Raw genomic sequence first — 23,173 nt, forward strand, 5'->3', positions numbered from 1 at the left:
ACGTCAAACCACACCAAAACCACCACACTTTCGCTACAGAACGACACCCTCAAACCCACAGAAAATGGCCTCCACAACAATCAAAGGCCCCGGCGAAGCCCGCACCTACGACGGTACCGCTTACTATCCCTCCCATCCCTCCCTCCCGCCCACCAACACCCAACTAACCCACCTCCCACCGCAGGCGCCCCCCTCCGCATCGGCATAGTGCACGCGCGCTGGAACACGCAAATCATCTCCTCGCTCCTCGACGGCACCCTCCGCTCGCTCCGCGCGGCCGGCGTGCGCGACGAAAACATCACGATCCAGACCGTGCCCGGCTCCTACGAGCTGCCCTACGCCGTGCAGCGCATGTACCAGGCCTCGCAAACGCAGCACGCGGCCTCGTCCTCGGGCCCGCTCGCCAGCGCCGCCAGCGACCTGCTCGGCAGCGCCTCGGACCTGACGTCCCTGCCCAAAGAGCAAGCGCAGCAGCAGAGCAAGAGCAAGGGCAGCAACGAGCCCTTCGACGCGATCATCGCGATCGGCGCGCTGATCAAGGGCTCGACGATGCACTTCGAGTACATCTCGGACAGCGTCTCGCACGCGCTGATGCGGGTGCAGATGGAGACGGGCTGCGCGGTGGTGTTCGGGCTGCTGACGCTGCTGACGGAGGAGCAGGGGCTGGAGCGCGCGGGCGTGGACGGCAAGGGGCACAATCACGGCGAGGACTGGGGCGCGGCGGCGGTGGAGTTGGGGGTTAAGAGGAGGGGCTGGGCGGAGGGGAGGTTCGTGGAGTAGAGGGGCTTAGTGGGAGGGGGATGTGAAGGGAGGTAGGATGTGATTGGGATATCCATTAGAGGCGGAGTACGTCTTGGGATGGAATCTTACGACGCTTCGAAGAAGCGCACAAAGCTACTAAGGCCTCGTGGTTTCGAGGTGAAAAAGAGTTACAAAAATACTGGTGGTACACAAAGTCGTCCCCTCTCGCGTGGCGTCGATTGCGCCTGCGCTGAAGGACCAAGAACCCCCAAATGCAATACCGCGGGCAGCATGCTGCCCATCCGTTCTTGCGCCGTGGAAATGCTTTCAAACCCATCTGGCATCGTACACTTCATTGACAGGAGTACGTCAAAGGCCCGCAACGCCGTGCTTCTTGATTGATTGGATGTTGAAATGACAATGAACCGCTTAGTTGAGGAATCCCTTGCATATGGGCGAGCCGCACAGGCAAGGAATGCGATCCGTCGAGCCGATCTCGCGCTCGAACTTGTAGTCGTAGGTAAGCTCGTCGTCTAGGAATCAGTCAGTATACGCTCTCGTTAATTATACGGCTAGGGTGAGAACCTACTCCTTGTGATCTCCTTGAGAGCATAGATCACAATTCTCGGCGCGCCCTCGACCTTGATGATCTTGGCGGTGCAGTTCGGGTCGCAAGAGTGGTTGATGAAGCGCGCAATGCCGCCCTTCTTGGTCGCGTCGACGATCTCGTCGTCCATCATGCGGAACAGGTAGCTCGAGCCGACGCCTTGTTTCTCGTACCGGATCTCGCGCATATCAGCGACCTTCTGCCGGACCTTCTCGCCAACGTACTCGATGATGAGCTCGTTGATGGCGATGTTCTCGTCGGCGTACAGTCCCCAGCCGTGGATGGCGGAACGCTCGAACTTCACGTGCTTCTTGCGCTTCTTAAGTGCGTTGAAGCGGATCGCAACGTCGGCGTCGCTGTTTGTCGTGGCGGCCAGCGTCTGCTTCTGTAGGTTGATGTCGTTGACGAGACGGCGGTTGTTCGCACGGTTGCTACGTGAAGACGCCGTGCTGGCAATCTTCTCTGCCGCTGCGGCCTTTGCAGCTTCTGCGGCAATCGTCGGATTGGCTTTGGCCTGAGCCTGGCGTTCTTCTCGAGCTTTCTGCACCTTGATGCGGTGAGGTAGATACTTCGACTTCTCCTCGTTGAGGATCTTCTTGACGCCTTCCGTACGAGCGGAACCAGAAGGATTAGGCACATAGTATCCCTCAATGCCTGTCTCGGAATGCAGACCTCCATCGCCGCCGCTGTTGAGAGCCTTGATCTCTTTCTGCTTGAAGGCCCAGAGCTTCGCGTCGCCAATGTGCGCAACCTTCTCGTCCGCAAGGGCTTTCCTCGCGAACATGAGATCCTCATCGTCTTTGAGCGCATGCTGCCACCCGTCGATATCAAGAACGATTTCGTGATCATCCTCGACTGTCCGCCTGGGCTTGTCATACGTGACACTGAGCTGGTGGGTGGTATCCTGATCTTCCGTCTCCTCAACAGCAGCGAGCTCGCGGTCTTTCTCCTCGATCTTGCTGATGGCCTGCTTTTGCTCGACGGGCTTCTTCGCGACCTTAGCATGAGTGGCCTTGGCTTTAAGCGCGAGTTGTTGTTCAATGATCTTCTCCTTGCTCTTTTTCTTCTTCTTGGCCAGCGCAGTGATAGCAGCATCGTCCATGTCAAGGAGCGACATAGCCTCAGAAGGCGCAGACTTCTTCGAAGGCAGATCCTCCTTTTCGGTTTTCTCGACCACCGGCTCCTCGGTGTCTTCCTTGATAATGGGCTGCACGGAGAAAAGATCATCGTCCTCCTTCGAGCGTACGCGCATGTAATATTCGGTCCTGGCGCGGGTCGCATACTTGGAGTCCCGGGGCAGCGTGCCCATGACCAGTTCCAGTTCGCGAGTAGCCAGATCCTCCGGCTCCTTATGCAGGAGATGGCCGACGAGTTGCTTCTGAAGATCGGTGAAGACATCCTTCTTGTTGTCCTCTTCCTCCTCCCACTCTGCAGTCTTCCTCCGTTTGTTCGGTGTCTCCGCAACCGACTCCGAATCAAATGGAGTAGAATTCCGGCTTGCGCGACTGAGAGGCCTACTCTCCTGATCTTCTGTATCCCTCGTGGCCGAAGTCCTGTGCTCGTCATCCGAATCATCCTCCTCATCGTACATTTGCTGCAGCTTGAAGTGCAGACCTCTGGCATGCGTAGGCCTCGGTGCTGGCCGCCGGCGTCGCTCGTCCAGGAATGCATTTGCAGGTTCTCTGTCCTTGTAACCTTTCCTACCGCGTTGCTGATTGGGATCGTGAGGGCGAAGCGGCTTCGAGTATCCATGGCGGCCTCTTGGAGTCTGTGGAGGCGTATCGCCGACCTTGCTGAAAAGCAGACTAGGGGCCTTGTTCTCGATGTCCAATGGATCCGGAAGCCCAAGCTTTCTGCGCTTCGCAGCGTGGCGAGCCGGATCAAGGCTCTCGTGGAAAATAGGAATCGCAACACGGGTCTTGATGTCGTCGAAGATTTTGTTCCGGAGCTCAGTCTTCAGGTGCTCGAGTGCGCCCAGCACAGGATCCATGTTCTCAGCCCGGTTCTTCTTCTCGATCTCGATGTCCTCGGCCTCTTCACGCTGCAGACGCTCCACTTCCTCCTTCTTCATCTTAGCAGCTTGCACTCGCTCTGGACTTGGGCTCCGCTCGTAGTTGGGGTTTCCGTACTTCTGACATTCCATGCCCATGTTGTAGGTGAACAGCAGAGCGCCATTGCACTCCACGAAGCACCGTTCCGTTTCATCTTCGCCGCGCTTCGAGTTGTCAAAAATCACATAGTAGCCAGTCCTGTCCACGCGCACCTCTCTCCAGTCGTACGACTTCAGGCGCTTCTTCAAATGTGGTATCGTGGTGCCTAATACTGGGACCGAAGCGTGCGGGATGTGAATGTAAGGCTTGCGCTTGATCTTGCTGAGAACCGGCTCTTCCTCAATCAAAGATGCAGCCGCTGCTCGCGGATTGAGCGGCACAGTAGATCTGGGACCTTCAGGCGGCTTGACCGTGCTCTTTCCGGATGGTCCTTTCGGCGCATTGGGCGGAGGGGCTGGGGAGTCGGTGTTTGGAGTCGAAGAGGTTCCAGGAGGTGGCGGAGGTGGTATGCTGGCGCTGCGATTCCGCTCTCGCTCTTCATTTGCCTTGCGCAAAGCACTATCCACATAGCGCTTGCAACGGCGACCCTCGCGATCAGCTTCCACCTGCACAGTATTCAATCCTATTCTGTGGCCATGGAATTCTTTCTCCGCCTGCTTCGCCGATGCAGCCGCGGTGTATTGCACGCCATCTCTGACAGTGTCCCGGTACTTAATCGAGGCAATGCCGAGGAAGCTGCCCGTCGCTGGGTCCGTTTTGCTTTGAACTGAAGCGATGCTGCCGAATTGTTCAAAATTGAGCCTCAGGGTTGATTCCGGCGTAAACGGGTCGAATCCCACAACCACAACCTGCTGCGCCTCTCCAGGACCGACAGAATATTTGTCGGTCTTGAAAGGTGGCAAATTGTACGGAGCAATTCTGAAGATCGCCTTACTGGGCCTGTCCTTCGACCTGCAATTACCGGACGTGTATCCGGGAATTGCTAATCGAGGATCAGGTGGCGGATCCGGTTGGTATGCCTAATTATTCACCCAGTGTCAGCGAAAGGGTACAGAGCGGACTTTTTTCTTCGCTATTCTCTCCGAAATTCATGTCATCTGTATCATGTTGCGCAGGCTCAGCAGATTATGGAATGTTTTGCGTACCTCAAGTCCGAATTCTTTTGTTCTGACTGTTGCTCGTTTCCGTTCCTCCCTTTTGAGCCTGCCATCCAATTCTGGATCCCATACCGCTCTGTACCCTTTCACTTTGCCGGGTGGTAATTGCATTGAGGGGCGGTCGGCGCGCGAATGTGGCGATACCTGAGCGGGTTCTGAGGAGCGCATGGCGGAGGAAATGTGTGTACCGTTTGTCGTCGACATCTCGGTCAATGAATGCGCAGCGCGAGGACTGGACGCCTTCGCAGACAAGGAGTCTGAGTGGCTGGTGAGCGGTGTCAGGCCGTTCGCAAGTGATGAGGCTCTGTTCTGAGCAGCGGCTTGGGAGTTGTGACTAAACACCGACGATGATGCGCTGTGTAAAGAGCTGGTAGAGCCAACTCCGTGTAAGAGGTCTCCAGACTCTGGATGCTGGAGCTCATCTGGGTCTGGTGAGGGGTATTGTTTGTAATCGCCGGGCGTCCCCAAAGGACGCGGGCTGCTGTGTGAAGATGCACCTCCTGCGAGCTTTGCGCGCTGGGCGATGCGCGAGTTTGTATAGTCAGCAAGACCACGCTTGCGCTTCAATGAGCTGGGAGAAACGCTCCGCCTGACTGCTCCCACGCCGCCAGACTGCGACATATCGCCGCGAACGCCTTAGACGCGCAGCGAGCACAGCATGGCGACCGAGAGGGCGATGCTTGATTGTGATGCAGTATGGGAAATGGCCGCGTGGAAAAGTTGCGCCTCGGCGGCGGAGGAGGAACGCGCGCTCGAAACGCGTGCAGCGGACGTGCGGTTCGCGGTGAAGAGCGTGGGCGGCGCGAAGGAAGAGTGGGAGATGGTGCGAGGAGGTATAGATGGCCGCGCACAAGCGAAACTGCGTACACGCGGTTGCGACGGGCCAGGTGATGTTGGAGGGATGAAGGCGGGAGGAGGAGTTGATCTGTCCGAGCGCCTGGATGCCAAGGCATTCTCTCTCATCTCCGGGGAAGCTGCTGCATGTGCTTCCAAGGAACGACAACCTTCACTACATCATTCGTCGGGAAAACATCATCAACAAAAGAGCCTTCGAACATGTGATCTGTTCTAGTCGCCTTCCTCAAAGCAATCTAGAGCTTCTGGATCGTCTCATTATTCCGTTTGCACAAACGGACATCGCATGACAATTCGCAAGCAGAACGCGCCGTAGCCATCGCCGATCCCGCCGCCTCCGCTTCCCCCCTCGCTCTCATCAATACGCGAACTCTACGTATTAGAACGTGGGAAGAGGATCATCCTGAATACTTGATGAAATCCAGGATGGGTGCATCGTTGGGTCAATATTGGGTCACGTGACCTAAATCGCATGTGCATACTTTGTGGGCCCAAGCGTGCGCTTTATTCGCCTGCATAGTAGATAGGAGTCCTTGTCAAAGGGAATGCAGGCAAGGGATGCTAGCTCCTTGGAAGGTGACTGTGGCCACCTCAAGACGTCCCGACGAGAGCAGAGCACTGTAACCATATTGCACGTAACATAGTTGTCACTTTCCAGGAGATATGTAATGCTTACTTCTACGTACTTCCAATACCCATCACCCAACCCCAATCAATGCAATGCGAATCTGTCCTCCTCATGCCCTCGTCGGTGCGAGCTTCCTTCCAATGTTGCCAAAGCAGACGGAGCTGACGAAAAGCACGCTTGCGATCCAAGTGGCTACTGCGACCGATTCGTGGCTGAACAGCCCTAGGACGAGCTCCTCGCTCGGGCCCACGTATGCCGTGCCGTTTCCTGCGTGCGGGTGCACAAGTCTCCTGGGTGATGGCGAAGGAAGCAGCGCAGGGTTAATTCCAAGTAGCATGGCGGTGCCTCCGATGGAGACTAGGGTGGAAAGGATGAAGCCGGGCGGCGAGCGGTCGATGATGAACCAAATGGCAGGGTTTGCGAGAGCGAGGGTCAAGGACAGCTGCAAGGTAGACTGCCAGGGCAGCTTTCGGATAGCGAATGCAATTCCAACAAAAGCTCCTACCGACCGGACCACATCATTCCAGGCGACCATGCCCTGGGGCCGAGTAGACGAGTTCCTTCTCCTAGCGTCCTCTTCCCTCTCTTCAATGTCATCATCGTCATCTCCAGTCCAGATGGCGTCCAAGTGGGGCAGCGCCTGTCCGAGCAGCACGCCGGCCGAGCCCCAAAAGACGTAGTACGGCCAGGATGATCGGTCGATACCCTCAACCTTGACGGGCGCGATGTCCTGGGTGTCGTGCAAGTGGCTCACCAGCAAGCCGTACATAACACCAACGCCGAACAGAGCCACCACACGGCCCAGCAGGGGTAGCCAGTAGCCCTTGAGTCCTCTCTTTGCCCTGAGCGGTACATGCCTTTGTGCAACGGCTGTGCTTCTCCGCCTCCTCTTCAGTCCGCCCGGACCATTCGCCAGGATTGTATCAGGGATGTCCACATTGGCTCTGTCCGAGTCGACTGGAGTCTCAGCTCCAGTGCCCCAAGGCGTGGAGGGCTCTTCGCGCTCGACGGCGTAGCCGGTTGGGCTGTAAATTCCAAAGAGGGTTGAGGACGTCAGGTTCAGGATGCTGCGGGTACGAGAGGGTGTCGAGCTTCCATCTTTGGTAGAAAGGGCGGCCGTGAGCTGAGACGGGAATTGTTGTGGTTCCGAGGGTGGAGTGGAAGAGGGAGAGGGCGGGCCGCTGGTCGACAGCTCAAAGGGACGGCGGGGCCGAGGGCGGAGCGTTGGTAAGCTGTCCTCGTCGTGAAGTGGGTTGTGGGACATGGCGACTTGGTGATTTTCAATATAGGAGTGGTGAAGTCTGCTGATTATAGTACAGAGGATCCAATTCTGAGGACGTCACGCGGACAAAGGTTTCGGTGGCCCTGGTCTCTTTGACGGTCCAAGCTTGATGGCCTCAGCTCACGCGGTCAAGGACGGAGGGGAAATCGGGTGATATAGATGCTGGGCAAGAGGGGATGGGGCGTTTGCAGGCTGGGGGAGGGCTGCGAGGTCATGGCTGCATGCAGAGCGGAGAAGGAGCTGGTCTGACCGAGCCCCATCGATTTGGTCTTTCGTCACACGATACTGCAGAGCAATGGCAGGAAAATGGCATGTGAAGCCAAGCCCCGGCCAGGGCTCGCGGGAAGGGCGGCGGAACTATGGGCCAGGCATCCAGGGTTCTCTCAGGACGGCGGGGAACGACACAGCAGCGAGTGGCGGTTGCGCCTTTCGTAAGCAGCCACAGAGCGGACACTGTGTGCGCGCGTGAACCTAGTATGCGTACTTTGTTGTCCAGTACTATGGCATTCATCTCGTCGCGAGGGTCGGTTCGTCGGACGTGGCCGTGGGTGGTCTTTCCGGTGCGTGGAGGCTTGCTTCACTCGCGTTTCAGGCTTCAGCACATCGCTCGGGCGCCCCCGCAAACCTGAGGCTCGCTGGCTGGCAGAGCTGCCGACTCCAAAAAAATCTCCGCTAGACGACCAATAGGTTGTACTGGAAGAGGCGCTGGCTTTGCACTGAGCTTGTACACGTCTATTTCCGCAAAACATTGAAACAGATATGGCGACGCAGGAGAGTGCGGCTGCCAATGGGCGCACAGCACAAGTGAAAATTCATCTCAGCTCAAGAAACGAGGATATCCAATTGCCCCAGGACACTGGCGCCATCCTTGTCTCTACAGGTCAGTTTTCTTCGATGATGAACGCATGAGAAGACCTTCATCGTCTGCTCATGCCTTCCTCTGCGATGTTTTGCAAACACACCTAGATACTGACATACCAAAGAATTCAAACGTTACCAACTTTCGACTCTTGTAAATCGCCTTTTGGACACCGACCAGCCTATTCCTCTGGAGTTCCTCGTCAACGGCCAATTTCTTCGCACATCGCTGGACGACTTCCTCACTCAAAATGGTATCAGCGCGGAAAGTACCCTCAATGTCGAATATGTGAAAGCTCTCGTCCCTCCTCTTCACGTGGCAAGCTACGAACACGACGACTGGGTCTCTTCTGTAGATGTCCTCTCCGCTTCTTCCAACGCTGCCAAATGGGCCGGTAGCGCCTACGACACATCAAGCCAACCTCGAATCCTCTCCGGATCTTTCGACAGCATTCTGCGTGTATGGGACACAAGCGCAAACATCGTCGCCACAGGCTCCGCTCACACAGCACCCATTAAAGCGGCCAAATTCATTTCTCCCACCCAGGTCGTCTCATCCGGTGCCGACCGGACCCTCCGTCTCTGGAACTTCACCGACTCGACCCAGCCTGGCGAGCAGGGCTCTCTGACACCCACACTGGAACTCTACGGCCACAAAGCCTCAGTCGACGCCCTCGCCGTCCACGCCCCCTCCTCCCGCATCCTCTCCGCCTCCGCAGACCACACCATCGGCCTGTGGTCAACAAAGAAGTCCGAAAACCCCGTCGCGCCCGAGAACCTCCTCCCCTCCGCCTCCAACAAGCGCCGCAAGCTCTCGACAAACAGCAAACCCAGCCCTCAGCGCGGACCCCTCAGCCTCCTCGCCCGGCACACCGCGCAGGTCTCGGACGTCACCTTCGACGCCAAAGACCACACGGTCGCCTACAGCACTTCCTGGGACCACTCGCTCAAGACCTGGGACCTCACGACCTCCGCCTGCGTCGACTCTCGCTCCACCCCGCAGGCCCTCTTCTCCGTCTGCCACCTGCCGGACACCTCGCTGATCGCTTGCGGTACCTCCGCGAAGCACATCACGCTGATCGACCCCCGCGCGTCGGCGCAGACTATTTCGGCTATGACGCTGCGCGGACACACGAATGCTGTTGTGAGCTTGGCGCGCGACCCTAACTCCAGCTATCAGTTTGTCTCAGGAAGCCATGACGGCACGTGCAGGATTTGGGATCTGCGCAGCGCGCGCAGCGAGGCGAGCGAGAGGGTTGGCGAGAGCGTGTATGTGATCAACCGCGAGAGCGGCAAGGGCGGTGTTGCGGGTGATGGCGTCAAGGTGTTCGGCGTGCAGTGGGACGCTGAGGTGGGCGTTGTCAGCGGTGGCGAGGATAAGCAGGTCCAGATCAACAAGGGCCAGCAGTAATTCAGGGCATTGGGGAAGCATTTGTAATAGAATATAGAAGAACGGAACGCATTTCAAAAGCGAAGGACACATCGGAAGTATCGGAGTGATTGATATTTCCACTGTATGCGTTGTTTGACGTATGATGCAGATTTCGTGAATCCCCTCTCATTCCTTCCACCCGTGAACAACCCAGCCTAATCATACCAAATAGCATTCATGCCGAACCCCGGCTCCTTAATGTCTAGCCTCGCCACACGGCCCAAGAACTCATCCTTCCACCTGTAGATCTCCACGAACCCCACCTCATCGTCGCACATAGCAATCCACTCATCGCTCCAAGGACACGGGCTGACCGCATTGCTGTGCCCGCCACTCGTCGGCGTCGGGTTCAGACAAATCTGCCTCTCGATCTTGCCGCCCTCGCCGAGCTTGAACGCCGCAATGTAGCCCGTGAGTTTGGGCGAGTTGGAGCGCGCGGTGGCGAAAAGGTATTTGCCAGAAGAGGAGGTGAAGACGACGTCGGAGCGGTACATCTTGGGGTAGAGCTCGCCGTGGCCCGGGGGAATGAGAGGGTAGGAGTCGTTGTTGTAGATGGGTTCGTGGGTGGAGGGGTCGATGGTGTAGGTGCAGAGCCGGTTGCCAGATTCCATTAGGGCGTAAAGGGTGCGGGAGTCGGCGGAGAGTTCGACCCAGCGCGGGTGGTCGTTGGAGGCCGGAGCGTCGACGGAGGAGACGAGGGTTAGTTGGCCGGTTGTTGCATCCTGGTTGGACACTTGTCAGCCGTGGATGTCTCTTGATTGATTGGCAGCGAGAAATGCGTGGAATGAACTTACCTTCTTGTGCGTCCAGACTTTGTTGGCCCACATGTCGGCAGAGTAGAGGTACTCTTCATCTTTGTCGAAGACCATGCCGTGGATGGCGGTGTTGTCTTGGTAGGGGTAGTTCTGGACATTCTCCTTGAGGCCACCCTTGTCATCAACGGAGAAAACATTGCCGTATCCTGCAAAGTCGTAGAACGGGTTGCCGTAGACATTGTATGGCGGCTTGTTGGCTGCAAGAACGAAGATAGCGCGAGTCTTCGTGTCGGCATCATTGGCTTTGGGGTGGCCTCCCATGGGATGAGACGAATGATGCACAATGTCTGTCGGCGAGTTGACATTGAAAGAGTTCCATTTCTTCATGCCAGCGCCGTAGATAGTCTTTCGGTCGTGTGAGAATGTCATCCAGGAGATGGGCTCATCTTTAGGAATTTCGGTACGTTTGACGAGTTCGAGAGAGAGCTTCTCGTCATCAAAGGCGACAGTGAAGATGGCGCCTGGTGGCGTCCTGAGATTGTCAGCTTTTAAGATGAAAACAGTGTCAATGCCTGCTCATAACTTATTGAGCTCTCAAGGAAATCACAATGGCAAACGGTGTAGCAAAAAATCATGAAAGTGAGTATTTCGAACTCTATTCAACATACCATGTGCCAATCATGAGGTGGTGCTTCATCCTGGCTTGCTGTCTCTGCCAATGGCTGCTAGTATTGTGCAGTTGGAGACGGATCGCTCGTAGTGATTGACTCGTCTTGAGCATGTAAAATTACATGCGACTTCGAAGAGGGACATGATGTCTTCACTATGAGGTCCACTCGCTCAAGGGACACCTCGGAGCAATGCTTAGCCACTTCGGCAGCGAGGCGCGGAAGGGAAGTGACAACTTCCTTTTGGCCTGAGAGCCTTGTCTCTGCCTGAGGCTCTTCTCCACACGACGATCAGCTCTCATCGAGACACCAACCACCTCACCCGCATCGACTGCAGCTCCACGCGGACCAGTCGTTGGCCTGGGCGCACCTGCAGACCGCACCACTCCACTCCCTCTCTGCTCTCATGCAGCGCGAAATGCGTGTGGTTGGTCTGGCCATGGACCATGCCCACTCCCTTTTCTCTTCCATCCTCGACACTGTCGCAACACGCGTTCACCCGTGAACGCATCAGATAGCTTCCGGCCGGCCCAGGAACCGTTTCAGCGCGTAGCTGCGCAATCGTTCAATCGCCATCTTCACCGCAAGCGCCTAGCTCCTACGCAGGAGCACATTGCAGCCGAAGCTTAAGTGATTGGCTGCCCTAGCCAGCGCATAGCAACATACATCTTCAGACCCGCACAAGATGGGCTTCCTCGACGGCGACTTCTTCGGCGGCAGCTCTTCCACCTACGGCGGTAATACCCGCCACCGCTCACGCTCAGGTACTCGCTCCACGAGTGGGCGCACATACTACGCTCGCCCTTCGAACTCTCGCAGCAACTCCTACTTCGGCGGCGCAGGCGGGAACTACAGCAGCTCGCGCGGCTTCTTCTCTTCCTCAGGCAGCGGTGGATCTTCATACTACAAGCGCCGACCGCGCGATGGATACATCCAATACCTCGTACACCGCCTCCAGCGATTGCTGAAAGACCTTTGGCAATACTTCCGCAGACATCCCGTCAAGGCTTTCTTCGCGGTCATTGTACCGCTGATCAGCGCCGGTGGAGCCATTGGAGGACTGTTGAAAGGCATGGGAGTCAGGCTGCCGCCTGGAATGAGCGATGTATTTGGAACTGGAAGCACGTCGCGAGGCGGCGGAGGATACTACGGAAGCCGAGGATATGGAGGGTCAAGCTCTGGAGGCTTCGGCGACTTCTTCGGCGGAGGCGGAGCTGGGATGATGGACAATGCTGGCAATATTCTCAAGATCGCCAGAATGTTTGTGTGAGGAGTCGATTGATTCCCAGAGACGGCGCGGCTCAAACGGGTCTGCACCAAATGCAAACGCGAGGCGTCTCCTGAACCAGGCGGAGAGTCGGGTCTTGACCGGTGTCTGAGCGAAGAGCGTGTGGAACGCCCACTGTTCGCGCGGCAAGACTTCACTCTTGCACCCGCACCAGATTATCACCTCTCTTCATGGGTTACAACACAAAGACTTAAACATAACGATAGAATGGCAGCAACGAACGATCTAGTGGGATTACAGGGACGGCGTTTGGGAGAACTACCTTCGATGGCAAACTGCAAGACCGACGCTCACGCGAGGAGGACTTCTTGGGCTCGGTAAACAGAACAAGCATGTGAATGAAGTCATTGACGAACCGCACCTTCCACTTTCGAAGTGAAGCCTGCTGTTGCTGCGGGCAACATTTCACGAACCTTTGTTGACTCCTACTGACGACACCCGTCTCCGTGAATCTTGTCAACACCTAAGCAACTACCCTCACTCCCACATCCAACAAGCCGACGAACATCCACAACTAACCACGGCCAACATGGATGACCTCTCCCATCTCGAGTACCTCCCCTCAACGCCAGAATTAAATTCTGTGTACCCCAACACTCCGTCGCGCCTCGACGAACAACCCGCGACGGCCATCTACCTCAGCTCTTCGTCGAGCGACACCGACTTCGACGACAACAACAACACCCAGAGCCTTGGGTACCACAAAGCCCAGCACCACAACAACATAACCCTCAGTCCCGCCATCCACCACGGCCTCCCCATGCGCCCTCTATCCCCCGGGGCCCGCCCGCAACCCTACCTCCCCTACACCACCTCCAAGCTCCCCACCACCCTCTCCCGCCGAACCATGAGCCCTACACCCCCAAAACCCGCGATCAAAGTCCTCCTAGTTCTAACCCCGAACCCGGCCAGCGCCCACGAGCACGCCCTCTTCGCGTCCCTCGGCGCGCAGTTCGCCAAAGACTTCAGCCCCAGCAGCAGCAAATGGACCTGCGTGAGCCTGTACGCGCACTTCCGGGCCTGGGCTGACGAGCACGCCAGCGCTGGAACCGACACCGGAACCGGAACCGGCACCGGAGTCGACATCGGGAGCATCCACCCTCTTGCCCTGCGCGCGCGCCTCGAATCCGAGACAGAGGTGCCGTGGCAGCTCGCGCTGCCGGTCCTTCAGGAGCTGATTGATGCGGAAGTGGCCAAGGGCGCGAGGAAGTTCGTCGTGGTGGGTTTGTCGGGGATGAAGTGGGATGGGGCGGCGAATTTTGGCGAGACGGTTTGTTGTATTCCTTTTTTTTTTGACCCCTCCCACGAGACCTGGTCATTGTATTGCTTTCACGAAGCAGAGCTAACGAAACACCACACACAGATCGCCGACCCAAACGGCATCCTGATCTTTCTCCCCGCCGACGCGAGCGACAAGCGCGTTCCGTTCGCCTACAAGGACAGGACCGTGAAGGTGATTCATCCTTTTTACTCCGGCGCCCGGTCTGAACGAAGCAACCAGGCTGACGTATCTCTCCAGATCAAACCCACCGGCCCGGAAGACACCTACAGCGCTCTGCTCGCGGCTCTGTACGCGAGAGCCTTTCCGGCGCGCGAGGAGGAGGTCGAGGTGATTGACTTGGTTGGGGAGAGCGATGCGGACACGGCACTGGATGACGAGGACGCAATCTGAACAATGCGGAAGCTGCATGGTCGCTCTGAAGACGAGCGAACGTTGGTCTGTACGACTGAGGAAGCGCACCGAGTGGAAGGCGGGGCTACAGATTTCCTCGTTCGAGCTTTGCACGGAATTCCTTACTCGAGGGATAGGGCCAGGATGCAGCAGGCCGAGCTCACCCTCCGCCGAGGACTTCACGCCTGCTATAGCGTTTAAGCCAGCACAAACGCAACAACGATAATGAAAGACACTTCACTTCACCCCACTCACACCCGAAACCCGACTCGTGATCTTGAATCGTGATCTCAAAGCTCCGTCATGTCATACTCTATCCAACACATTAAAGATTAAGGAAAAAGGTCGGTTCATCCGCGCTCCCTCCCTCTCACACCCCACCCCATTCCCGTCTCAACGAGCGCCTCGTGAGCGCTCCACGATCATCTCATCTCTATCGTCGCTCGCAAAGCCATTAATTCGAATGACAGCAGTAGGCGGAAGCCGATCGCGGGCAGGCAAAAGAACGCAAACGCAAACGCAAACGCAAGCAAAAACGCCCAAAAAGGTGTAATAGCGAAGAAAGGGGCAGTGAACCAAACCAAAGCAAGCAATGATCGAAGAACAACAGCGCCCCGGAAAAAAAAAGACGTGCAGAGTTCCGCCTATCGAATTGAATTTTTTTTCCTGCTTGTCCTCCTCCCTCCCTTCCTTCCTTTCTCTTGCTGTCGCGCTTTTTGTGAAAGTCCATGTCCGTGTCCGAAACTCGCTTCCCTCCCAAGAAGAACAAGGTGGGAAAGGCAGAAAGAAAAATCGAAAAAAAAAAGAAAAGAAAAGTGAAATCACCCTCCCCATCCCTCTCCCTAGTCCACCAACACCGCCAGATCCAAACTGCCCGCCGCGTCGCTGATTCGAGCAAAAAACCAACAATTAAGAAAAGCAGGAGGCTCGAGCCGACTCGCTCGTCGCCCCTCACTCTCACTCGACGTTCTGGTACAAATCGTTCAACTGCTGCTGCTCGTCCTTCTCCTTCCTCCCGCGCCCCCACTTCCACCTGCGCTCGCTGCGCTTCTTGGCCATCTCGCCCCAGCCCGCGTCGTCGTCGTCCTCGGGCTCGACGAGGCGCGACGACACGCGCGGCGCGCCCTTGGGCTTGTCGATGACGCGGATCGTGTTGCGCTGCTGCTGCTGTTCGGGCTGCTGGGGGTTCTGGAACGCCTGGAGCGTGAGCGAGGAGGTCATGCTCTGCGAGCGGGCGCCGGCGGGCGGGACGGCGCCGCCGCCCTCGCCGCCCATGGTGGAGACGGGGCGGTAGCGCGAGGGCATGCCGATGTTGGAGCGCTCGCTGGGGGCGATGGAGGGGGTGTAGGAGGCGCCGGGGCCGGTGGGGAGGTTGTGGACGGAGGGGGTGTAGGATTGGAAGGTGGAGGCTGGGCGGCCGTTGGGCTGGGGCGGTTGCAGCATGCCGCCTTGGTTCCAGGTGGAGGGCGGGCCCATCATGGTCATTGAGCGGCCTTGGTTGGGGGGCGCCTGGCTGGCCATGGACATGGGGCGGCCTGGCTGGGGTTGCTGCTGGGGTGCGGGCTGCTGGCCCATGCTGGCCTGCTGCATCGCCATCATGTTTTGCATGAACTGCATCTGCATCTGCATGAATTGCTGCATTTGCTGGTTCGGGTCTTGTCCGGGCATCATCATGGGCATTTGCGGCATCTGAGGCATCTGAGGCATCTGCGGCATGGGAGGCATTCCTCCGTACATGGATGGAGGCGGCAGGTTGCCCATAGACATCGTGCGAGGCATGGGCATGTTGCTGGGCAGAGGGCTCGTTCCGTACGCGGCAGAAGGTGTAGCTCTTCTTGCAGCTTTGGCGCGCTCTTCTCCTGCGATGACACCGACCAATCCACCAGGGTGGCCACCAGGGACGGCAGCCGGGCTACCCAATGGTGAAGCCGCAGGTCCGCCGTACACTGATCCGCCACCGTAAGCCAGAGACTCACGGTTCGCTGGGTTTACGAGGCCAGCCCCATAGTAGGGATCGGCAGGAAGTCGTCGTGCAAATGCTGGCAAGTTACCTGCTCCTGCACCACCATTGACGATAGATCCCGCCATGGATGCCCGTCGCGCGTTATCGTCACCGCTCCTAGTCGGTGGTCGCGAGCCGTTGGGGAAACCGTGTGCTTGAAGAATGCCCAAAGGCACATCGTCGTCGTCATCGTCATCTGGCTTTGGGCGAAAGCTGTCTGTCGGCGGCGCACCGTTCATGCCACCCATGTACAGGCCGGGTGCGCTCTGCGAGTTTCGATCCAGGCCTGGCCTTGAGGGCAAATCCGAGGGGCCGCCTCCTGTCACCTTCTTCATTTGTTGCCTGTAGACCGACATGTTGGCTTCTTGCTTCCTCCTTTGCTTTGTAGCTTGCTTGGCCCTCTCTTCGTCGTCCTCATCGTCATACTCGTCGCCAGAATGGCTGTCGTCTTCGCTTTGTTCCACGCTAGAGTTGCCATTCTTTTGGAGCAGTTCAAACTGTGCTTTTGTCATCTTCTTTGGGGTGCCGGTTTCGGTGCGCTGGGTCGCATATTCGCTGGGTCGCAATGCTCGACTGGGAGGGCCTACAGGAGAAATCTCATCGAACAAAGACTCCTCGTGTGCAGATTCGCGAGCGGCAAATCTTGTAGCTTTGGGCGTGACATTCTTCGCCTCGGCCGCAAAGTTACTGCTTTCTGACTTCCAGGGGCTGGTGGCTTGGGGTTTGGCGCTGCTCGGCGCAGCGGTTTGCGAAAGTGGTTGCCGAACAGTCGAGGATGAAGAGTTTGTTGGGAGAGAGTTGTTGGATACCGAGGCAATCGGTGCTCTCCAGTCCGGCTTTTTCGACCATCGGTCACCATCGTCCAGATGCGCTTGTCTGCTAGCAAATGCCGGCTCGTTCTCTTTGTTTCCTCCTGTTACAAATTCACGCTGGCTGTTGTGGCTCTCGAATGATAAGCGCTCGTGGCTAGGCGAAGAATTTTGCTCAGACACTAGCGCGTAACCCTGCTTTGATCCTCCCAAGAAAGCTGGTGCTATCGCCGGAAGACCGGGTCCTTCCTCTGCTGTTGGCGAGCTGAAGGTAGAGCCGGCGACGAGACCTTCGTTAGACCTGCGGCCTTCCAGCGAATAAGGCGATGCGTTGCTAGCTCGAATATTACCCATCTCGCCAGGGGACGGTAATGCGCCCTGACGAGAGTAGGATCTGGGTGGGTACATGGGCTGGTTCTCCTGATTTTTGTAAGCATGCGGTGTGCGGTTGATCGTGGCTGTGTTACTGACTGTGTAAGAAGATCCATTCAGCGGTAGAGGCGGCGTCGGCGAGCCTCTACTAGGCCTGCGAGTGTTGAATGAATCGAACATGCCACCGAAGTCATTGCCGAAATCTGATGTAGGCAAGTCCAAAGATTGCTGTGTTTTAGGAGGGACTGCAGTGCTTGCGTAGCTGCTTGTTGTCATGGCTCTTTCTCGTGATGGGCTGTAGCGGCTTCCATCGGCCGACCCAGGCATTGGAGGCGCATCGTCGAGTCTGGGCGGAGGCGTCTTGCCCTTCAAACCAAACGAGAGGGCTCTACTCGCTCGTGAGGTGAAGGATGGCGGTTGAGGCAGAGGGTGTGGTGCCACCGTGGAGTTGGAGGATGAGAACATAGGCGCGGTCGCTCGCTTCACAGGAAACAGATCCTCTTCCTCTGGCTCGCGCTCAGGCTCAAGCGACGAGGGGAGTGTGGAGGTGGAACTGTATCGTGCCGAAGCGCCGGAGGAGTCGTAGTATCCGCTCGAGCCGGAGTTTGTGGTGCCGCGGCTTGTCCTTTGATTGATCAGCCGTGGGTCCTTAAGCGGTTTGCCGTGTGAACGGCCATACCTGTTCGGCCCGGAGCCAACGTCTTCCGTCGATTTGCCCCGAAGTTGTTGAAGCGGAGAGTTGAAAGGTCGGCCGTGACTGCTCTTTACTGGCGATGTTATCTTCCGGTCTCCGCCATCAAAGTTGTGCGAGCTAGGCCGGTCGGTTCTCTCGATGACCCTGAAGGAGGAGGAGGAGGGAGCGGAGTCGGAAGGTTCGGACGAGGAGACAAGGTCGAGAGCGTTGCCGACGGATCTGCGGCGGCCGAAGGGGATCTTGAAAGCAGGTTTGGGCATGTAGCCGGTGTTGCGCGGGTGTATGTTGTGATGAAGCGAGAGACGAGGTCAAGCGCTGCGACGGAAGGCCGGTAGGGCTACTGGGACATGGAAAACGAGTGGTTGCAGAAGCGGCGCTAGAAGGTATGTACAACGGGTGGTGTCTTTGATGGACGTGCGGCGCGCGCGTGGTACAGGCTGGTCGAGCGACGGTGCCTGGCTAGGGACCGAATACGACGGTTGGGTGTGGAGAAGCGGGCTCGGGAGGTGCTGGTTCTGCTGCTGGGAAGCTGGGAGCTGGGTGACGAGGCGGTGGTCAGCGGCGGCGACGGGCAACACACGCGGGAGTGAGACAGTGTCTCGGCGAGGCGGCGACAGAGCGAGCGGCAGCCGATCTGGGACGGCGGAGGGAGCAGGTATGGATGGCAGCGGAGGCGATGGCGAGGTGGTGGAAGAGGTGCAATGGGGCGTCGGGTGGTGAGTGCGTGGGTGGTGGTGGTGGTGGTGCTGGTGGCAGCGGCCGGCTGGAGACTCGCGGGCTGGCCCAAAAAGCTTATGCGGCGCGCGGTGGAGAAGGCGGACGGGTGGAGAAGGGGTGGCAGGGACTCACCTGCAGGCGGCGAGCGGAGGCTCGATAGAGTGCGTGCAAGCCACCGCCGGCTCTCTCGCGGCGCTGCGGCTGGGCTGCTGCTGCTGGTGATGCTGCTGCGGTGCTGGGCGGATGCGCAGCGTGCGGCGGCCGGCGCGAGTGATTGGTAACAGACGACGCTTCTCATCAGACGGAGACGGAGGGCGGGCGATCACCGCAACGGCGCAGGCGGGCGACAAACACGGGCGAGGCGGCGATTTCAGTAGCGCTGGCGGTGCGCGCACGAGCACTCGCCGGAGATGAAGCAGTCGCCAGCGTCAGGAGACGGCGGCGGCAGCCTGCCCAGAGCCCTCGCAACACCCCCAGCCCGCCGTCTGCCCTTGATTGATTATTCTGCTACGAGCGCGAACAGAGCGCTGCTGGGCGCGTCAGGCCTCTTCCAGCAGGGCAACAGCACCGAATGGGCTCGCCGCGTGGTCTGATTTGCTTGCTGCTGTGCGCCGGCCAGGAACAGCCGAAGTGTGGCGCGCGCACCTTAGCACGCACGCCCGATTATATACAGTACAGTCCCTACTAGGTACAGTGCCCTGTGTACACCACTGTGCAGCCCTCGCCACCCCTGCGCGCGGACCGCGGCGACTGCAAGAATTGCTGCGCACGCCCGCCGCGAGGACGCCCTTCACGTGCTCGAGCGTGCGCCATGCGAAGGCTAGGAGGCTCGAGGCAGTACCTACTACTATCTAGTGGCTGCTGTTTTTAGGCGTGCCGCGCTCATCACCCGCCGCCGGCCTGAATCCCAACTTTTGCATCTCATCCCGCCAGCGCCCGCGGACACCACCACCGCCGCCAGCCGCCCAGCACCACCTCATGCGCCATCATGCACCCTCGGCCAGTTCACCAGCCGCGCCGGCTGTGGCGCGCTCGCCGAAAGTCAGTCGGCGAGCCGGCTTGGTCGTCATCGTCAGCAGCGGCGCCCAGCATGCCTGAGCGGTCCCCGCGACAACGACGGCGTGCGTCCAACCTCGACATTCCTCTGTCTCACGAGGCGTGCCCGCATCGCCCTTCGCAACGTCATGCGTCGCACTCGGCGCCCACGGCCATGTGCTTGACCAGCGCGAGACCCTGGCGCCTGGCTGGGCCACGCCGCGCTGTGCGACTGGCGTGGCGAGGCTTGAAAGTCGGGTCGTCCGTTGGGGAAGCGGGCACCGGGGCGGGCACCGCGCAGCATCAATCGATCGGGACTTGGGGATCTACACCACTGCCGCCTGCGCTCGCGTCAGAGCCGCGCGTTTGCTGATCCCATTCCAACATCCTTCCAGAGGTCGAGACCAGTTGAGCGCGGTGGAACCTGGGGTCCCGTCCGCCAGCGTTTCCTCTACTGGGCGCGTCGCGGGCGAACGTCGTCATTGATATATTCCGCAACGACTGGCTCTCGATGCTGCTGGCCTGAGTGGATGCGGTGACCCGGTGTTTTCTCGTGTTCGCTGCTCACCGAGAATCAAGCTGAATATCAATCCCCCTCATCGGGTCCTCATGCGGTCGGGATCTACCATGTATGCGTCGTGTCACCGGCTTGCAGCGCGTCGATTCTCGGGACCGCACCTGGCTGTTTCAGAAAGCCAATGCGACAAAGCACCGCAGCTTCTACCGTGTAAAGTAAGTCAGTGCATTCCTGCGATGTTGGAGCAACTACACCGCCAGTACAATCCTCGCAGGTTGTTCACTGCAGCATTGTAGGACGCGAGTATGCTATTAGCGCTCCTCTCCACGCAACCGCAGCGCCCAGCTCCTTGCCCACAGCTCGGCAGCGAGTATGACGTACCCACCCGACCTCACCTCTAACACGTCGCACCACCCACACAGCAGCATACAGCACAGTACCACCGTTACACAAAACCACCCCTCACTCATCTCACCTCTTGGCAAACACCCCCCCACTGCAAACCACAACCAGTCACCACCCCGCCCACCAGCACAATGCCCCCCATAAACCCCGACGCCCTCTCCAGCTTCACCAACTCCGCCGCCTACGACTCCCACCGCCCCACCTACCCCCCCGCCTCCATCCAGCACCTCCTCACGCAATGCCGCGTGGCCGGCAAGCGCGGCGCGCGCGTCGTCGACCTCGCGGCCGGCACGGGCAAGTTCACGGAGGCGCTGGCGGCGCGCGAGGAGGAGTTCGAGATCCTCGCCGTCGAGCCGCACGCAGACATGCGTGCGGTGTTGGAGGCGAAGGGGTTGAGGGGTGTGAGGGTTGTGGACGGGACGGCGGAGGAGATGGGGGTCGAGGAGGGGTGGGCGGATGCGGTTTTTGTTGCGCAGGTAGGATTGAATCATTCTTCTAACTTCTGAATGTCTTCTCATGATGGCTTTTGCCGACGAATCGTGGCGAACGAGCGGCCACCGCTTATCCAGAGGTCTGTGACATGCGATCTTTGAGTGAAGGTCCGGCTTTGAAGGTCCGGCGGAGAGGGTAGCAGGCGACGCTGATTCGTAGTGTCTGAGCCTCGCAAAAGAACTGCTAGTTGAGGCTGTTAGACGTCTTCCTTGAAGATACACTGCTCTCACCCTGCGGCGAAGAGAGTCCAGCATGTACACAGATTTCCGGATAAGCGGTGGGCCCTCTGTAACAACAAAGTGATCCAAAATCACCTACAGGCCCGTGGCTCGCTCGGAGCCCCTACTAGCAGACTCGACGGCCCAAGAAAGGCCTCCACCACTTGCAATCCCAACCTTCCCTTAACCACCACCCAACCCATCCTCACCATTGAACCAACAAACCAACCATCCAACTGCTAACCACCTCCCCACACAGGCCTTCCACTGGTTCGCCACGCCCCCCACCCTCCGCTCCCTGCACACCGCGCTCCAACCCCACGGCACGCTGGGCCTAATCTGGAACATCGAGTCCTACAACGCGCCGCGCTCCACGACGCCCTCCACCTCCTGGGAAGCGAAACTCCAAGCCCACACGCTCGCCTTCCCGGACGCCAGCCCGCGCTTCCGCCACGAGCAGTGGCGGCGCGTCTTCGAGGACCAGGTGTCGCGCTCGCCGCTGAACTACGTCATCGCGAGCGCCGAGGAGCCGCTGTTTAGCATGCCGCTCGGGGAGGACGTGAGGGGCTGGGAGGTGCCGTTGGCGCGGGAGGGGGTGTGGAGCCGGTGGAGGACGTTGGGGCAGGTTGCTGTTTTGGAGGGGGGGGAGTTGGAGGTTAGTTTTGCTTTTTTTTTTTCTGTGTTCTGTCTTGATTTTCTGGCCACTGTCTGTGGGGTTGGGGATGTGAGTGCTGACCAGCGTGATTGCAGAAAACGCGCAAGATGTTCGACGATGCGGTGAATGCGGACGGCGTGGAGGAGAATGACAAGGGGGAGTTGACGCTGCATGGGGCTACGTATGCTTTTTGGACGACGAAGATTCCGGCGGAGGGGAAGGATGATGTGCTTGCGGTTGAGAGGCCGGGTGCTTGATTTGGTGCGTGCAGGTCGACATAAATGGCAGACGATAGAAGTCATAAAGGCAAAAAGGCAACATCTCAACAGAAGGGGAAATTCGGGTGGAGGACGTTGAGTTCTTGCTCAGAGTCCGTTGCGTTCGGTGTAAATAGCTAGATAGTCAAGCTGCTGGGTGCAAATCCTGAAATCTGCGAGCTTCTGAGTCTCAGGCCGAAAGAAAACAGCTTTTGGCTGAGCAGTACGTCTCCCAAGCGGACCCGCCGAGTGATGTCTCCATGGTGCACGCTCAGACCCGACCGTCCCGCATCTCCTCTCACTGCCTGAAGGTTGGTAGGTGCCAAGCGTTTCGTATGATCGAATCGTAGCTCATGTCGTCTTATCTCTAGCACGTCTATGGAATTCTTGCTTTGGATCGGGCGGCCTATGAGTCCGCAGAGATGTATGTTACTGGAAAATTTGTAAGCTTGTCTACTGCAAGACCGTCACTTTGCAAAACCGAAAAGACAGTTCAAGATCCAAAGAGAGAGGAAGAGACAGCATCATTGAAGTCGAACATACCATTGTTTCCCCTCACAAACGCATCGCCATACGACCTTCTCATCTTGCCGTCCACAAACTCGCGCGTGCCCTCGAGGGCGATGTTCATGTAGCCGTCGACGGACTGCAGCTCGCCTGTTATCACATGTCAGTAAGTCGAAACCAACTTTATCCTCAGGCAAAGGCATACCCTTGTAGACAACGCCAGAGTTCAACTTCACCGTGACCGGCGCGCCGATAATCTCACTCAGGAAACCGGACGGGTCGCGGGCGTCGTTTGCGGATTGGGGAGCGCCGGCCGAGGCGCCGTTGGGAGCGGGTGCGGACATTTTTGCTTTTGGTTTCTGTGTTTTGGTGTGGGACAATGTGACTCTCTTTTGGATGTTAGAGCGTGGTTCGTTTTGCCCCCAACACTCTCAGACTTGCCCGCTGTCGTCGTGCCGCCTGGCTGAAGTGCTCGCAAAAGCCGGGGCATGTGACTTCG

General features: G+C 58.2%; 10 protein-coding genes across 10 annotated transcripts; 5 read left to right on the forward strand and 5 right to left on the reverse strand.

The window, feature by feature from the left end:
* Positions 1-64: 64 nt before the first annotated feature.
* WHR41_03018 (uncharacterized protein) lies at positions 65-780 on the forward strand (the record flags this gene model as incomplete). Its single annotated transcript, XM_069371624.1, has 2 exons — positions 65-113; positions 185-780. The coding sequence occupies 2 exons, from the start codon at positions 65-67 to the stop codon at positions 778-780; spliced, it is 645 nt and encodes a 214-aa protein (XP_069231291.1).
* A 45-nt stretch (positions 781-825) lies between these two features.
* Positions 826-5,177, reverse strand: WHR41_03019 (uncharacterized protein; the record flags this gene model as incomplete). The annotated part of the gene is made up of 3 exons (XM_069371625.1): positions 826-1,274; positions 1,331-4,418; positions 4,545-5,177. The coding sequence occupies 3 exons, from the start codon at positions 5,175-5,177 to the stop codon at positions 1,171-1,173; spliced, it is 3,825 nt and encodes a 1,274-aa protein (XP_069231292.1). The 3' UTR covers positions 826-1,170.
* Positions 5,178-6,148: 971 nt separating this feature from the next.
* On the reverse strand, positions 6,149-7,303 carry WHR41_03020 (uncharacterized protein; the record flags this gene model as incomplete). Its single annotated transcript, XM_069371626.1, has 1 exon — positions 6,149-7,303. One exon carries the CDS (start codon positions 7,301-7,303, stop codon positions 6,149-6,151), a length of 1,155 nt encoding a protein of 384 aa, XP_069231488.1.
* A 513-nt stretch (positions 7,304-7,816) lies between these two features.
* ytm1 (Ribosome biogenesis protein YTM1) lies at positions 7,817-9,682 on the forward strand. Its single transcript, XM_069371627.1, has 2 exons — positions 7,817-8,201; positions 8,305-9,682. The coding sequence occupies exons 1-2, from the start codon at positions 8,081-8,083 to the stop codon at positions 9,588-9,590; spliced, it is 1,407 nt and encodes a 468-aa protein (XP_069231487.1). The 5' UTR covers positions 7,817-8,080; the 3' UTR covers positions 9,591-9,682.
* WHR41_03022 (uncharacterized protein) lies at positions 9,662-11,188 on the reverse strand. The gene is made up of 3 exons (XM_069371628.1): positions 11,035-11,188; positions 10,406-10,898; positions 9,662-10,333 (listed from the first exon to the last, which is right to left on the reverse strand). The coding sequence occupies exons 1-3, from the start codon at positions 11,145-11,147 to the stop codon at positions 9,767-9,769; spliced, it is 1,173 nt and encodes a 390-aa protein (XP_069231490.1). The 5' UTR covers positions 11,148-11,188; the 3' UTR covers positions 9,662-9,766.
* A 531-nt stretch (positions 11,189-11,719) lies between these two features.
* WHR41_03023 (uncharacterized protein) lies at positions 11,720-12,304 on the forward strand (the record flags this gene model as incomplete). Its single annotated transcript, XM_069371629.1, has 1 exon — positions 11,720-12,304. The coding sequence occupies one exon, from the start codon at positions 11,720-11,722 to the stop codon at positions 12,302-12,304; it is 585 nt and encodes a 194-aa protein (XP_069231489.1).
* Positions 12,305-12,851: 547 nt separating this feature from the next.
* Positions 12,852-14,239, forward strand: WHR41_03024 (uncharacterized protein; the record flags this gene model as incomplete). Its single annotated transcript, XM_069371630.1, has 3 exons — positions 12,852-13,592; positions 13,686-13,775; positions 13,842-14,239. The coding sequence occupies 3 exons, from the start codon at positions 12,852-12,854 to the stop codon at positions 13,992-13,994; spliced, it is 984 nt and encodes a 327-aa protein (XP_069231492.1). The 3' UTR covers positions 13,995-14,239.
* Positions 14,240-14,951: 712 nt separating this feature from the next.
* WHR41_03025 (uncharacterized protein) lies at positions 14,952-18,616 on the reverse strand (the record flags this gene model as incomplete). The annotated part of the gene is made up of 3 exons (XM_069371631.1): positions 17,857-18,616; positions 17,277-17,802; positions 14,952-17,225 (listed from the first exon to the last, which is right to left on the reverse strand). The coding sequence occupies exons 1-3, from the start codon at positions 18,129-18,131 to the stop codon at positions 14,952-14,954; spliced, it is 3,075 nt and encodes a 1,024-aa protein (XP_069231491.1). The 5' UTR covers positions 18,132-18,616.
* A 2,060-nt stretch (positions 18,617-20,676) lies between these two features.
* Positions 20,677-22,347, forward strand: WHR41_03026 (uncharacterized protein; the record flags this gene model as incomplete). The annotated part of the gene is made up of 3 exons (XM_069371632.1): positions 20,677-21,021; positions 21,515-21,910; positions 22,006-22,347. The coding sequence occupies 3 exons, from the start codon at positions 20,677-20,679 to the stop codon at positions 22,165-22,167; spliced, it is 903 nt and encodes a 300-aa protein (XP_069231494.1). The 3' UTR covers positions 22,168-22,347.
* LSM6 (U6 snRNA-associated Sm-like protein LSm6) lies at positions 22,249-23,139 on the reverse strand. The gene is made up of 3 exons (XM_069371633.1): positions 22,880-23,139; positions 22,711-22,824; positions 22,249-22,599 (listed from the first exon to the last, which is right to left on the reverse strand). The coding sequence occupies exons 1-3, from the start codon at positions 23,016-23,018 to the stop codon at positions 22,574-22,576; spliced, it is 279 nt and encodes a 92-aa protein (XP_069231493.1). The 5' UTR covers positions 23,019-23,139; the 3' UTR covers positions 22,249-22,573.
* Between the last annotated feature and the right edge of the window lie 34 nt (positions 23,140-23,173).

Source organism: Cladosporium halotolerans (assembly GCF_011745625.1).
Source record: "Cladosporium halotolerans strain TM138-S3 chromosome Unknown Sca7, whole genome shotgun sequence".
NCBI lineage: Eukaryota > Fungi > Ascomycota > Dothideomycetes > Cladosporiales > Cladosporiaceae > Cladosporium > Cladosporium halotolerans.

Coding starts and splice junctions, on each gene's coding strand:
- LSM6 (XM_069371633.1), bottom strand. CDS start 23,018: ATGTCCGCACCCGCTCCCAACGGCGCCTCGGCCGGCGCTCCCCAATCC. Junction 22,825..22,879: donor CTCTGGCGTTGTCTACAAGG/GTATGCCTTTGC, acceptor ATGTGATAACAG/GCGAGCTGCAGTCCGTCGAC. Junction 22,600..22,710: donor GTTTGTGAGGGGAAACAATG/GTATGTTCGACT, acceptor CAAATTTTCCAG/TAACATACATCTCTGCGGAC.
- ytm1 (XM_069371627.1), top strand. CDS start 8,081: ATGGCGACGCAGGAGAGTGCGGCTGCCAATGGGCGCACAGCACAAGTG. Junction 8,202..8,304: donor CGCCATCCTTGTCTCTACAG/GTCAGTTTTCTT, acceptor GACATACCAAAG/AATTCAAACGTTACCAACTT.
- WHR41_03022 (XM_069371628.1), bottom strand. CDS start 11,147: ATGCTCAAGACGAGTCAATCACTACGAGCGATCCGTCTCCAACTGCAC. Junction 10,899..11,034: donor CACCTCATGATTGGCACATG/GTATGTTGAATA, acceptor TGACAATCTCAG/GACGCCACCAGGCGCCATCT. Junction 10,334..10,405: donor AAGTCTGGACGCACAAGAAG/GTAAGTTCATTC, acceptor GTGTCCAACCAG/GATGCAACAACCGGCCAACT.